The sequence below is a fragment of the Alligator sinensis genome, unplaced genomic scaffold (genome assembly GCF_000455745.1).
Source record: "Alligator sinensis unplaced genomic scaffold, ASM45574v1 scaffold320_1, whole genome shotgun sequence".
NCBI lineage: Eukaryota > Metazoa > Chordata > Crocodylia > Alligatoridae > Alligator > Alligator sinensis.
Window position 1 is genome coordinate 220,668 of NW_005842249.1, and position 10,990 is coordinate 231,657.

At 48.9% G+C, this 10,990-nt stretch overlaps 1 protein-coding gene across 1 annotated transcript in view; it reads left to right on the forward strand.

Moving 5' to 3' along the window:
- The first annotated feature begins 507 nt into the window (after positions 1–507).
- LOC102374654 (sulfotransferase 1 family member D1-like) overlaps positions 508–10,990 on the forward strand; it is a 41,402-nt gene continuing 30,919 nt past the window's right edge. Inside the window, exons 1-4 of the mRNA XM_025208749.1 lie at positions 508–579; positions 671–816; positions 8,352–8,511; positions 8,636–8,761. Of these exons, the coding sequence (XP_025064534.1) occupies positions 8,367–8,511; positions 8,636–8,761 (271 nt within the window). The 5' untranslated portion in view covers positions 508–579; positions 671–816; positions 8,352–8,366. The remainder of the gene's footprint in view (positions 580–670; positions 817–8,351; positions 8,512–8,635; positions 8,762–10,990) is intronic.

Sequence of the window (10,990 nt, forward strand, 5' to 3'; positions counted from 1 at the left end):
AACCACCTGCTGACAGCAGCAGCCAGTGGCAATTGCAGACCACCTGCAGACGCCGCTGGTGGTATCAGTAGCGGAGGGCAGTGAGCAGCGACCACTCACAGGCGCTGCTGGCAGTGTTGGCGGTGCCTTTTTGTAGGGGGTGCACTGCCACACTCAGGGGGTGCATGTGCACCTGCGTGCACCCCCTATGCATCACCAATGCTTGGGGCATATCTTTAAAAGCAGGGAAAGCCTTTCCCCACTTTCAGAGATGCATCCCCAGCATCTAGAGACTGCTGGGAGATTGCTGAGGGGGGCATCTTGGGGAATGGGGAAAGCCTTGCTCGACTTCTAGAGACATGCCCCAGAGATTGCCAGGGGCACATATCTGGAAGAGGGGAACATATCGTCCACTAACCCACAAGATCAATGGGTGGGATGTGTGTTTCGCTCCACAAAGTGAATCAGCTGTGCCAGGATGTGTCCAGGTACAGCTGATCCACTTCATTTGGTGGTGTCTATTTCTAGCCTTAGAGAAACCCAACAGCTGCACAGGACCATGCTGGAGTTTGCTCAAGAGAGACTGTTTGCATGCTGCAGGTGAGTGGGGTGACAAAGTCCAGGGAATGTCAGTGCCTGGCTTATTTAGCTGCTGTCTCTTTAAATCCAGTCTACTCTGACCCTCCCTCAGCAAAGAAGTAAAAAAGGAAGCACTGATACAATCTTCCTGCACCAAAATCTGATCAGAGACAAGTCTGGGAAGTTTAGAAACAACGCTGGGACATAAGGAGCAGAAGTCTCCCCGAAGCAAAGCCTCTGCAGTCACCCCACATCCAGGTATTATATGGTGGGTGCGCGGGCTGGTTTTCTGAGCACTGGTTTTGCTTGCCTTGGGAGCAGGGGCACCCTGTATCCTGCACACCCTGCTTGAGCCCTTTCGCAGTGTGCTGTGCTTAGTGACGTGCAGCCTGAGGCAAATCACGGTCTCTGTGCAGGGAAGCCTGGTCTGATTTGCAACCTGCCCTTATCAACACTCGCCTCTTCTGCCCAGAAATCTTCTTTGCTTTCTCAAGACCACTCTCACCCCAGCTCTTATTTAATACCTCACTACTGTAGATATTCCAGGTCGAAGGGCTATGGCCTGGTCCTTCTTTCCACGGGTGCAAAGGAAAAGTGTGGCTGTAAGTCATAAGTACCTAGGAAAGGCGCCCAATTGAAAAACTAGCTTTTAAAATTTTCTCAGGGCCTACTACAGCATAGCTAACTCTGGTTCTTCTACCAGGAGCGGTATAAAAATGCAGTGCAAGCTATTTTATGAAAATCCCACCTGTCCTTTTAAAAAACGTGCTTCTACTCTTCAAGGTGCAGAAAAGCTTAAAAACATGACCTCAGCAAACCCCAAAGAGGCTCAAACTATCAGTGAGAGTGAGCAAATCCATTCCAATAAGCATAGGAGACGCATAGGAGGACACGGGGGTGGGGTGGGGGGGGCACATGCCCCCTCCCCCCGAGATTGGCCGCCGCTGCTGGCTTCTGCGGGTGGTCACTGCCCGCACCCACCACCCCCTTGCCACGGACATGGCTGGTGGCGGCTGCGGGCAGTCCCCACTTGCCACCCCAACTGCCAACACTGCTGCTGGTGGCTGCAGGCAGTCCTTGCTCACTGCCATGGTGCCCCACTCCAGTCTCGGGAGGCACCAGTTGTTCATGGCAATAAAGATTTCTGTGGGTAATATATTTTACTGGAATATGTTATTCACCTCTTTTAACCAAGGTCACATGACTCAGCATTTCTTATGTCAAGAGCGTGCAATTAAAGAGACATGATAACTTGGCTTTTTATGGCAGATAGTTGAAGCTGAGGAATGTTCTCTAGCAGGAGCAAGTTAAACACTCAAACATTTTCTCAGGGATCTGTAAAGACTTTCCGAGTATGGGCATTGGAGCTCAAAGGCAGGCCTGCTGTTTGGAGCAGATACAAGCTGAAGGGAAGATACAAGGGAAGGGAAGAGACAAAAAGAAGTGAGCTCACCTATAATGCTATGTAAATAGACCAGCTTTCATATATTCAGGGCTGACCATGCCCCATTCTGGAGAGAGGAATCCATTTTCCCACATGTCATGCAGAGTGGGAACAGCAACTGAGGCAGCCCTTCAATATTTGTGGAACTCCAAATGGTAATTTGATTTATCCAAAATTAGCGCCTGATTCAACGCCTGCCAAAAGCAAAACAAAGAATCCCATTGACTTGGTGCTCATTGGATTGTGCTTTTAAAGTTTTCCAGGCTAAAAACGAGTCTTGGGTTTTATATGGGGCAGAAATGTGGGGTGTAAAGGGTAGGAACGTCGTTGAATTTATCAGTTTCAGATAGCTCCAGCTCCTCCATATTCCCTCCCAGGAACAAACCTGAAGGCAGAAAATGAAAACCATCCCTTTCAAAGGTATTTTTGTCAGCATGACATTCTGCCTTGGCCTAGCCTTAAGGGTGACCCCAGAGCCCCAGAATCTCTCCCCTTTGCCCTTTTACATATTCCTGCAGATCTGAGCAGATCTCAGACCTGGGAGACTCCTCTCCCCTAGCAAATTTTAGTCTAACCTGTTTGACCAGACCTTACAGGTTGGTGGAGAAGGGACTCTCCAGCTTTGAGAGGGTCTCTGGGATTGCAAAATGCCGTAGGTCTGCAGTTCTCATGGAAACAGAATACCTGTGGCAGCCAGCCACCCTGAACTCACCCTTACCACCAGACAAGCTACAAGGTGAAAAGCCAACACAGGGCTATTACATAAGACAGAGACACAGGAACAAAAGGACTATTAGGTTTGGAGACAGGGCTATGAAGCAAAACCAGAAATACTTCTCTGCTACTCTCTAACTTGAAGTATCTTCTTGGCGTGGTCTGTGTTCCCAGCAGCCAGCAAGCCTGGTAGTTTCTTGGGTGACTCTCCCGCCTCCCTGCCTGGGTTCCTTCTTTCCTCTACACTGGGAGTCCTTTTTGTTTCCCGCTCGAGAAACTTTTGCTTAAATTCCTAATTATATCTTCCTCATCTTAATCTTTATTCCAGTGGGGGCTAAATTTTCTGGCAGGCATGCCACAAATTAGGCCCACATCCTTTTCAAAGGTCACTAAGCCCCTTTCTCCACCCAGTCTGCTGCTCTGCTTTCTGCTTGCTGCCCTGTGCTCCCCTTTTAATCTGCTACTGTGCTTTCGGCTTCATGCCCTGTGTTTCCCACCTGATCTGCTGATCTGCTTTCTGCTCCATGCCTTATCTGCTGCTGTGCTGCTTGTCTCCCCCATCATCTACTGTGTGCCATATACAGAGGCTGCCTGTGGCATGTGTACTGCAGGTTGGTCACTTTAACTTATTCAAGGAGGACAAAAATATTCATAACTCATAGCTATTCACACAGCTTATTGAGATGGTCAATAAGTAACTGATGATTGGTTGTTCAGTGTAAGGTATGGTTTAGTGTCTGCATAAGCAGTGTGTTACTTATGAACATATGGATCATAAAGAGGAATGAACATAGCTCCTCATTAGCTGTTGATAGAGACAGAATGTGATTGTGGTTAGCCCTCTTTCAGGGGCACTATCTGTGTATGGGGAAATCATGCACCACTGAAAGCTAGCTTAAAAATCTGGTGGAAGTTTGGGGTTTAGAAGACTGGTCTCTGCCTACCTTACACATAAGAGAAATGATGTGAAAAACAGATCAACAGATCAGAGTGGGAACAAGCAGTCTGTCACTGATTTCACAGAAGAAAACAAAGTGTTTTACCGGCACAATGCTCATTCAAGCTTCACCGAAATCACAGCTGTGAGATTGTGTTAGCAATAAAAACCTCGGATTCTGGACTAGCCCAGGGATTGACACGACACCTCGTTCAATGAATGACAGAAAGGCTTTATTTACTACAAGTATTTAAAATCAAGTCAAGTGAGCCCAAACCAAATTAAAGTCCAGTAATTAGCTATAAGGTGATGATTTCTCACCAAACAGGCGACGAAGAGGTGGTCTGTTTCTCTTCAACTTCTCAAGTAAGTTGGGCACATCAGCAACTGGTGTCAGAGAGATTTCTCACTCTTGAAGCATGTGCGGTTTGCTGTTTTACTGCCTTTTTATACCCTTAGTTTAGCATCTTCAAAGCATTTAGTTGTGTAAATCAAGAAAGAGTCCCAAGCAGTAATTGACAAGCAAAACCTGCTCATTACTGGTTATCAGAAATTTTGAATTTGAATGAGTTACCTTCTTTGGTAACAAGAGGTTATCTAGTTTGAAACATATCAAGAAACTGATTAACAGCCAGGAAAAACATACTAAATGAGGAGGAGACATCTATTACATATGAAGAATGTCTCTTCCTGCACATAAACACGAGTTAGTCGCAAAAGAAATATTTACCATACTAATTAATCAAGGATAGACATTTCATATGGTTACACACCAGACAACTAAGAGTCTGCTTGAAATCATTCTGAATATAGTGAGATAACCTGGAAGAGATACTTCATTATTCCTTCTTAGATGGCCTAGCCATGAACTCATATCCTTTTGCAATATGCAGTTAGCATTATTATTCTGCATTTTAACTTTTGTGAGTAGGCCCAAGCTTAGCGTGAGTTTCAGAGTCAGCAGATTGTAGGGCTTCCCTTTCTAAAACCCCATCTCCTGTTCAAGGGATTCATTTCTAGTACATCATAACCCACATGGTTTGTATTACTCACTGCAAAAGAGTTGTTTGCTGCATAATAAAATGCACTTATTTCACTCTCCAGAGCCATAGAGTTAACATGTTTGATAACAATCAGATCACTTATTCCAATCCCAGAAGTATCCTACTCCACCTACACACCAGGCTCGGGGGAAGCTCACAGAAATCTGACAATCTGATGTACCCTGGAGCAGTCTTTCTTTTAAAAAATTTCCTTAATATTTTCTTCTAAGTACTTCTGTTGCCCCTTTACTGTTGCACTAGATACCTATTAAGCTTTAACTCTCAGAGCTCCCTATAGAGGTTGAAAAGTGCTCCATTTTAGATGGAGAATGGCAGTGCAGGGAGACGGGGTGCTTGGACACCCAACATGTTTATACTAATGTAATCGATCTTTACACTGATGCAAACATGGAGTGGACACACAACATACAGCCCCACCATGGTATAACTTGCTTGAATCTGGTGTAGAATTATCCTGAGAAAATCAGGGGTATAACCACCCCACACAAGGGTAAGGGTTGTTTATCTGCAGCTTACCCCAGGAATAGTCATTTGCTATAGGTGAGCAGGTGAACCTATTGCCTACTACTTGCTGACAAGATGCTGTAATATCAGCTATTTTAGGCTGCTCCCCTGGAATAGCTGGTGTCTATCCTGGTAGAATTTATATTAGTGTATAAAGTCAATGTAAATTGCCCACGGAGTAACAAGGGTGGTGGCACCAGGGCACCAGTCCTGAATGCTGACCTTGAGAGAAGAGTACAAAAGTAGTAATAGCTGGACTGCTTGGCCAGCTGTGCTGCCAGCAGCATAGCCAGTGATGCTGTCCCATGCGCTGTTGCTGCCTGGGGCACTCAGCAATTCTGTAAAATACACCAGTGTAAGCACATCATGGCTGTGTACAAACGTGGAAAAAACCAAACCAAACCCCAGAGCTTCACTTTCAGCTCAGTGTGTCCCTGTGTCAAGCACAGCCCATGCCCAAAAGAGGCATCACATTAATCTGACCTGGCTCACCCAATGTCTACTATTAGATAAAGGCACCAAAAAGCCCTGCTGAAGCATGTAATCTATTCAGATGTAGGGTGAACTGGGTCAAACTGATGCACATCCTCTTCTGGTAAATGGATGGATTTTTTTTCACGTCTGTCAGCAGCCGGTGTATTCAGGCCCTAAGTGACTTGCCCAAGGTCAAAGAAGACTGTGGCAGATAAGGAAATTGAACCAAGGTCTCTCAAGTCTTGAGCTTGAAGCTTAACCAAAAGGCCTGTCTTTGTGCTCTAATAAATAAGATATGAAAACAGGGATCTATACCAGTGGTTTTCAACTTGTGGTCTGTGGAGTTTTGGGATTCTGCAGACTATGTCTTTAAGACAGGGGTGGGCAATTATTTCAATTGGAGGGCCACTTAATGTGTTTTGGTGAGCTGTCGAGGGCTGCAAGGGTAGCCCTGCCCCATAGCAGGTGCCCAACTCCCTGGCTTCCATCTTGGGACCAGAAGTCCCTCCCTTGGCCCGTGGAAGTACTCCTATTGGGAGCAGGGGGTTGCCATCTTGGAACCAGAAAAAATCCAAATCATATACTAAAATCAAACATCTACTATAACGTATTTTAACTGCATTTCAAAAAATATTTTTGTCCTGATTTATCTGTGTTTGCATAGCATATATAGAGATGATTGCATAATAGCTAAAATAAAGTCTTACTCTCGTGTGTTGTGTATGGGGTGTGGTTGGGGTGTGTATGTATGATGGGGTGTGGGAAGGGTGTGTGTATGTGCTGTGGGGTTTGTGAGGGGGTGTGGCTGTGTGTGTGGGGGTGTAGGGTATGTTGTGGGGTGTGTGCATATGTGGTGGGGTTGTGGGGGTGGGATGTGGGTGTGTGGGGTTTGAGTGCCCTGAGGGCCCGCCGTCTGCTTCTGCTGCCACATACACCTCCTGGGACTCTGCAGGAAGTGGCGAGGAGCACCACCCCCTGCTTCCCGGCAGAGTCCTGGCAGTGCACGTGGAGGCAAGGAGGAGGGACAGGCTGCTGGCTCCATCACATGGGGCTTTCCCCCAGAAGCTGCACATGAGTTGCAGGGAGTCCCACGTGATAGACTGGAACCTGGCTCCACTTCTTGCTGCCATGTGCAGCTCCCAGAACTGGTTGAAGCTGTGCCTTCCAAGGTGGCTGCACATGCACGGGCCACAAGCACCAGCAGTGGGGGCTGTGCACCATGGGAGGGGGTCCCCACACCTCCCACCCTCCCTCCCTCCCTCCCCACACACTCATACCCACACCCTGCCTACCCAAGCTCTGTGCTCCTGCTGCCCAGCTGCAGCTCCTTCTGCCTCGCTCAGTGCTGCTTCTCTATCTGCTGCCTGGAGCAGCGAGTGCTGCAGCAGGGATGGGAGCAGATGCTGGAGCCTAGAGAAGTCAAGATGTTCCCCTGGTAGCTGCAACAGTGGCAGTAGTGGGCCCACCCAGAAGCAGTGTGTGCTGGCTGGGGCTGGGGCCCTCCCAACCATGAGCGTGGGAGCGAGGCATGTGGGCTGGGGAGGATAGGGTACAATTAATTGGTGGGCGCCTGTCGGCCGGATGAAATTGCTTGGCAGGCCCTGTTTTGCCCACCTCTGGTGTAAGGGGCCCGCGAAAGATGAATATGATCAATCAAAAGTATGTGAATACCCACACTTACAATTCAAAGGGGTCTGCAACTCCATTCAAAATTTTTTAGGGCTTTGCAAGCGAAAAAAGGTTGAAAACTGCTGATCTATAGAACAGTATCTTTTCTGGGAGGCAACAAAGACTGATGGGTATTTCAGGTTGGGCGGGGCAGCATGGGCGACTGATTCCTCCCTAGTCAGGGGGGGCACGTGCCCCCCCAGTTAACAGCCAGCAACCGCAGGGGTTTCCCCCACGGCCAATCTTCCTGACTGTGGTGGGTGCTCCCCGCAGCTGATCACGTTGACCTGGGGGGTGGGTCCCCTGCAGCCAATCTCACCGACTGGGGGAGGGGGAGTTCCCCATGCACCCCCTACGTGTCACCACTGGCAGCAGGGAAACAGGTTGGATCTTCTAATTTCTCCTTTCTAGACACATGAATGTGTGTGTGGTTTTAGCAAGTTGTTAGGATTATGGCAGAGAACCAGTAACAATGTTCTGGGTTCTCAGCTGAACTCCACAGAAGCACTTCCAAGCGGAAGTCTCCGACATCAATTATTTTGGCAGGAAGAGAGGGGAAAGGGAAGAAAGATGTATCCATTCCTGGGAGAGACACTATGGAAATCAGTACCATTTTTTCCACCCCTCAACAACTAAATATCATGTTCCCATGAGGTGTAACACTGTGTTTTGATAGGATAGCTCACATGATGGGAGTACTGTCATGAAACTGTTCAGGAAGGACAGGCAGGGGAGAAGAAAAGGCGTCGTAAAGCGCTGGAACGCAGCAAGGTTGTGGAATCTCCATCCCTGGAGGTTTTTAAGACCTGGGCAGACAAAACCTTGGCTGGGATGATCTAGTTGGGGATGGTCCTGTTTTGAGCAGAGGGTTGGACTAGATGACCTCCTGAGGTCCCTTCCCATCTTCATTTTCTTTGATTCTGTGCTTTATTCAGTGATTATTTAAGTAGTAAAGACCATTGTAATCTTTTCCTCTCTCTCTTCTCAGCTTAGGCATCCCAAGATGGAAGAGGAACACATGCCAAGGAGGGAATTAGAGAGCATCCATGGCATTCCCCTCTACTGGTGCTTTGTGGAGAAGTGGGGCCAGGTGGAGGCCTTCCAAGCCAGGCCAGACGACCTTCTCATTTCCACCTACCCCAAATCAGGCAAGTTTAGCTGGACACGGGGCTTTCAGGGAAGGGAAATAGGGGGAGTTTAGCTTTGTATGGCCAGTGACACATGGTAGGAGGCAGAACGCACTTGACTGCCAATGGGTTCTCTGCATTTTAGGCACAACCTGGATCAGCGAGATTGTGGACATGATCTACAATGATGGGGATGTGGAGAAGTGTAAGCGGGATGCCATTTTCAATCGAGTCCCTTTCATGGAAATGAGCGCCCCTAACTTTATAAATGGTAAGTCTTACCTGAGCAGTCAGACAATCGTGGGTGCCTCTTCCCACAGGAGCCAGTTGAGGAGCTGGGGCATGAAGCCTAGTTATATTGTCGTTGTGGTCCTAGATGGATTTCATTCTCTCCAGTGGTGCCGCTCGCCTCCAAGTGTTCTTGTACAGACACTAAGCTGCTCCATTTCAATAATTCAAATATAGGATCCTGTCCATGATGTCTTCTTCAACTGCAACTTCCTGCTTCTGAATATTTCTTAATTCTGCCCAAGAACTCTTTTTTTCCCCAAGTCTGATTGTGGCAGAGCCCCTTGTTTGATGTTGGAAGAAAGCAGCTCTCTGTGATTCTCATGTGACACATGTGGGACAAAGGCATTGGTTTTGTTGCACTCCAAATCAAGCCCCTACCTTTCCAGCCTCTCAGGGCAATCCTACCTTGCCTCAGGACCACAGCCTGGGCTGCCACCCTGAAACGTGCCCTGTTCACTGACTCCCACTCTGCACACTTTAAACCAGAGGCAGGCAACCCTTGGCATGGGTGCCAGAGTGTGGTACGTTGCTTGGCACATGCACTCAGGGCAGACAGGGAAGGGGCTGGGCCTGCACTGCCACAACAAGGATCGGGTCCCTCGTGGCTTCTCTGCCATCCACCCCTGGCACGCCAGCATCTTACAGGCCGAGTTTGCAGGTGTTTTTGGCACTGCCCAAAAACATACCAACCTGACTCTTTCCAAAAATGTTGCTTACCCCTGTTCTAAACCCTGGGAACAAGGCAGCATAGTGGACTTACAATGGCTCTGGGCACATCCCAGCTGTAACAGGGGCTAAGCCCTGTTACTGAGAGTACAGGCAGAAAGTTGAAGAGCCCCAGATAATAAACAGCTGGCAGCTAATTAGATAAGGACCTGCTGTGGTGGCCTCAGCTCAGAAGGAGGATGAGCCAGGGACTATATAACCCCTGCGTTTGAGGCAGGGGCTGGTTTGACCTGGGCAGAGCTAGAGGAGGGAGTTCATTGCTGAGAGCTCTGTAAAGCATTGCAGATAAAGGGAGCCTGACAGTGCTTGTGCAAATTGAAGGTGCTCTCGGTGAAGAAAGCTGAGAAGCAGTACCAGAGGCTGGAGGGCCCAAGCCGGGAGATGCCAGCAGAGCTGAGAAGAAGCCTGGAGGACAGCTTAGAGAATAGGCACCCCAGCAGCAACTAATTGTGTTAGTGTTTGGCTTTATGTTGCTGCTTAAGCTGTGAGGCATGGGGGCGGATGAAGTGGGGGAAAGGACACTGAAGATGCCTCACAGAAGGGCCTAGACTATTGGTGTGTCAGTGGGCTGACAGAGGCCCAGCATCCTGCTTAGGCAGGGGGTTGGACTAGATCAGCCATTGGCAAAGTGTAGGGGGTGGACGCATGTGCACGTGCACCCCCTGAGATTGGCAGTGCACCCCCTGAGAGAAGCGCTGTTGATGCTACCAGTGGTGCCTGCGGGTGGTCGCCGCTCGCCACTCCCCACCACCCCACCCTATGTTGCCAACACTACCGGTGGCATCTGCGGGCGGTCACTGATCACAACGGCTGATGCTGCCAGTGGCATCTGCAGGTGGTTGACCCCCTGCCACTGCCAACACCGCCATGGCTGCCTGGGGGAGCTCCCTGCTCGCCGCCGCCACTATGCCACTGCCACTGCTGCCTATGGGCACTTGCGGTGCCTTTTCAGCCTCCGGGGGCACGCGTGGTTCATGGGAGCAGCATTCCTCAACCTGTGGGTCATGAACCAAAAGTGGTTCGCAAGAATATATGAAAGGGTTGTGAGCAAACTTTAAAAATAGATCAACAAACTTTAAAAATGGATTCTCCTTGAAAGGAAAAAAATGTGGGGACCTCTGGCTTTTCCCCTTGGGGCTGGCAGAGTGCTAGCCTGCAAGGGGCTGCTGGGGGCCCCCCATGCTGCACACATTGTGGGGCTGGGGCTTGTTGGCAGGAGCAGTGGGTCAGGAGTGAGTGGCACTAGGTCAGGGCTGGCCATCAATGTTTACAAATGGGTCCTGGTACAAAAAAGGTTGAGAACCATTGGATTAGATGGCCTCTCGAGGTCCCATCCAGCCCTTCTTCTCCATGACTTCTGTGGTTTCTGTGCAATGGTGACTGTGCTATCTCATAGCTCAGGAAAAGGCAGGGAGACTTCTAGTTCTCGGAAGGGCTTTATTGCAACAACAACACACACACAAAGATGACTGGCAACTTCCCG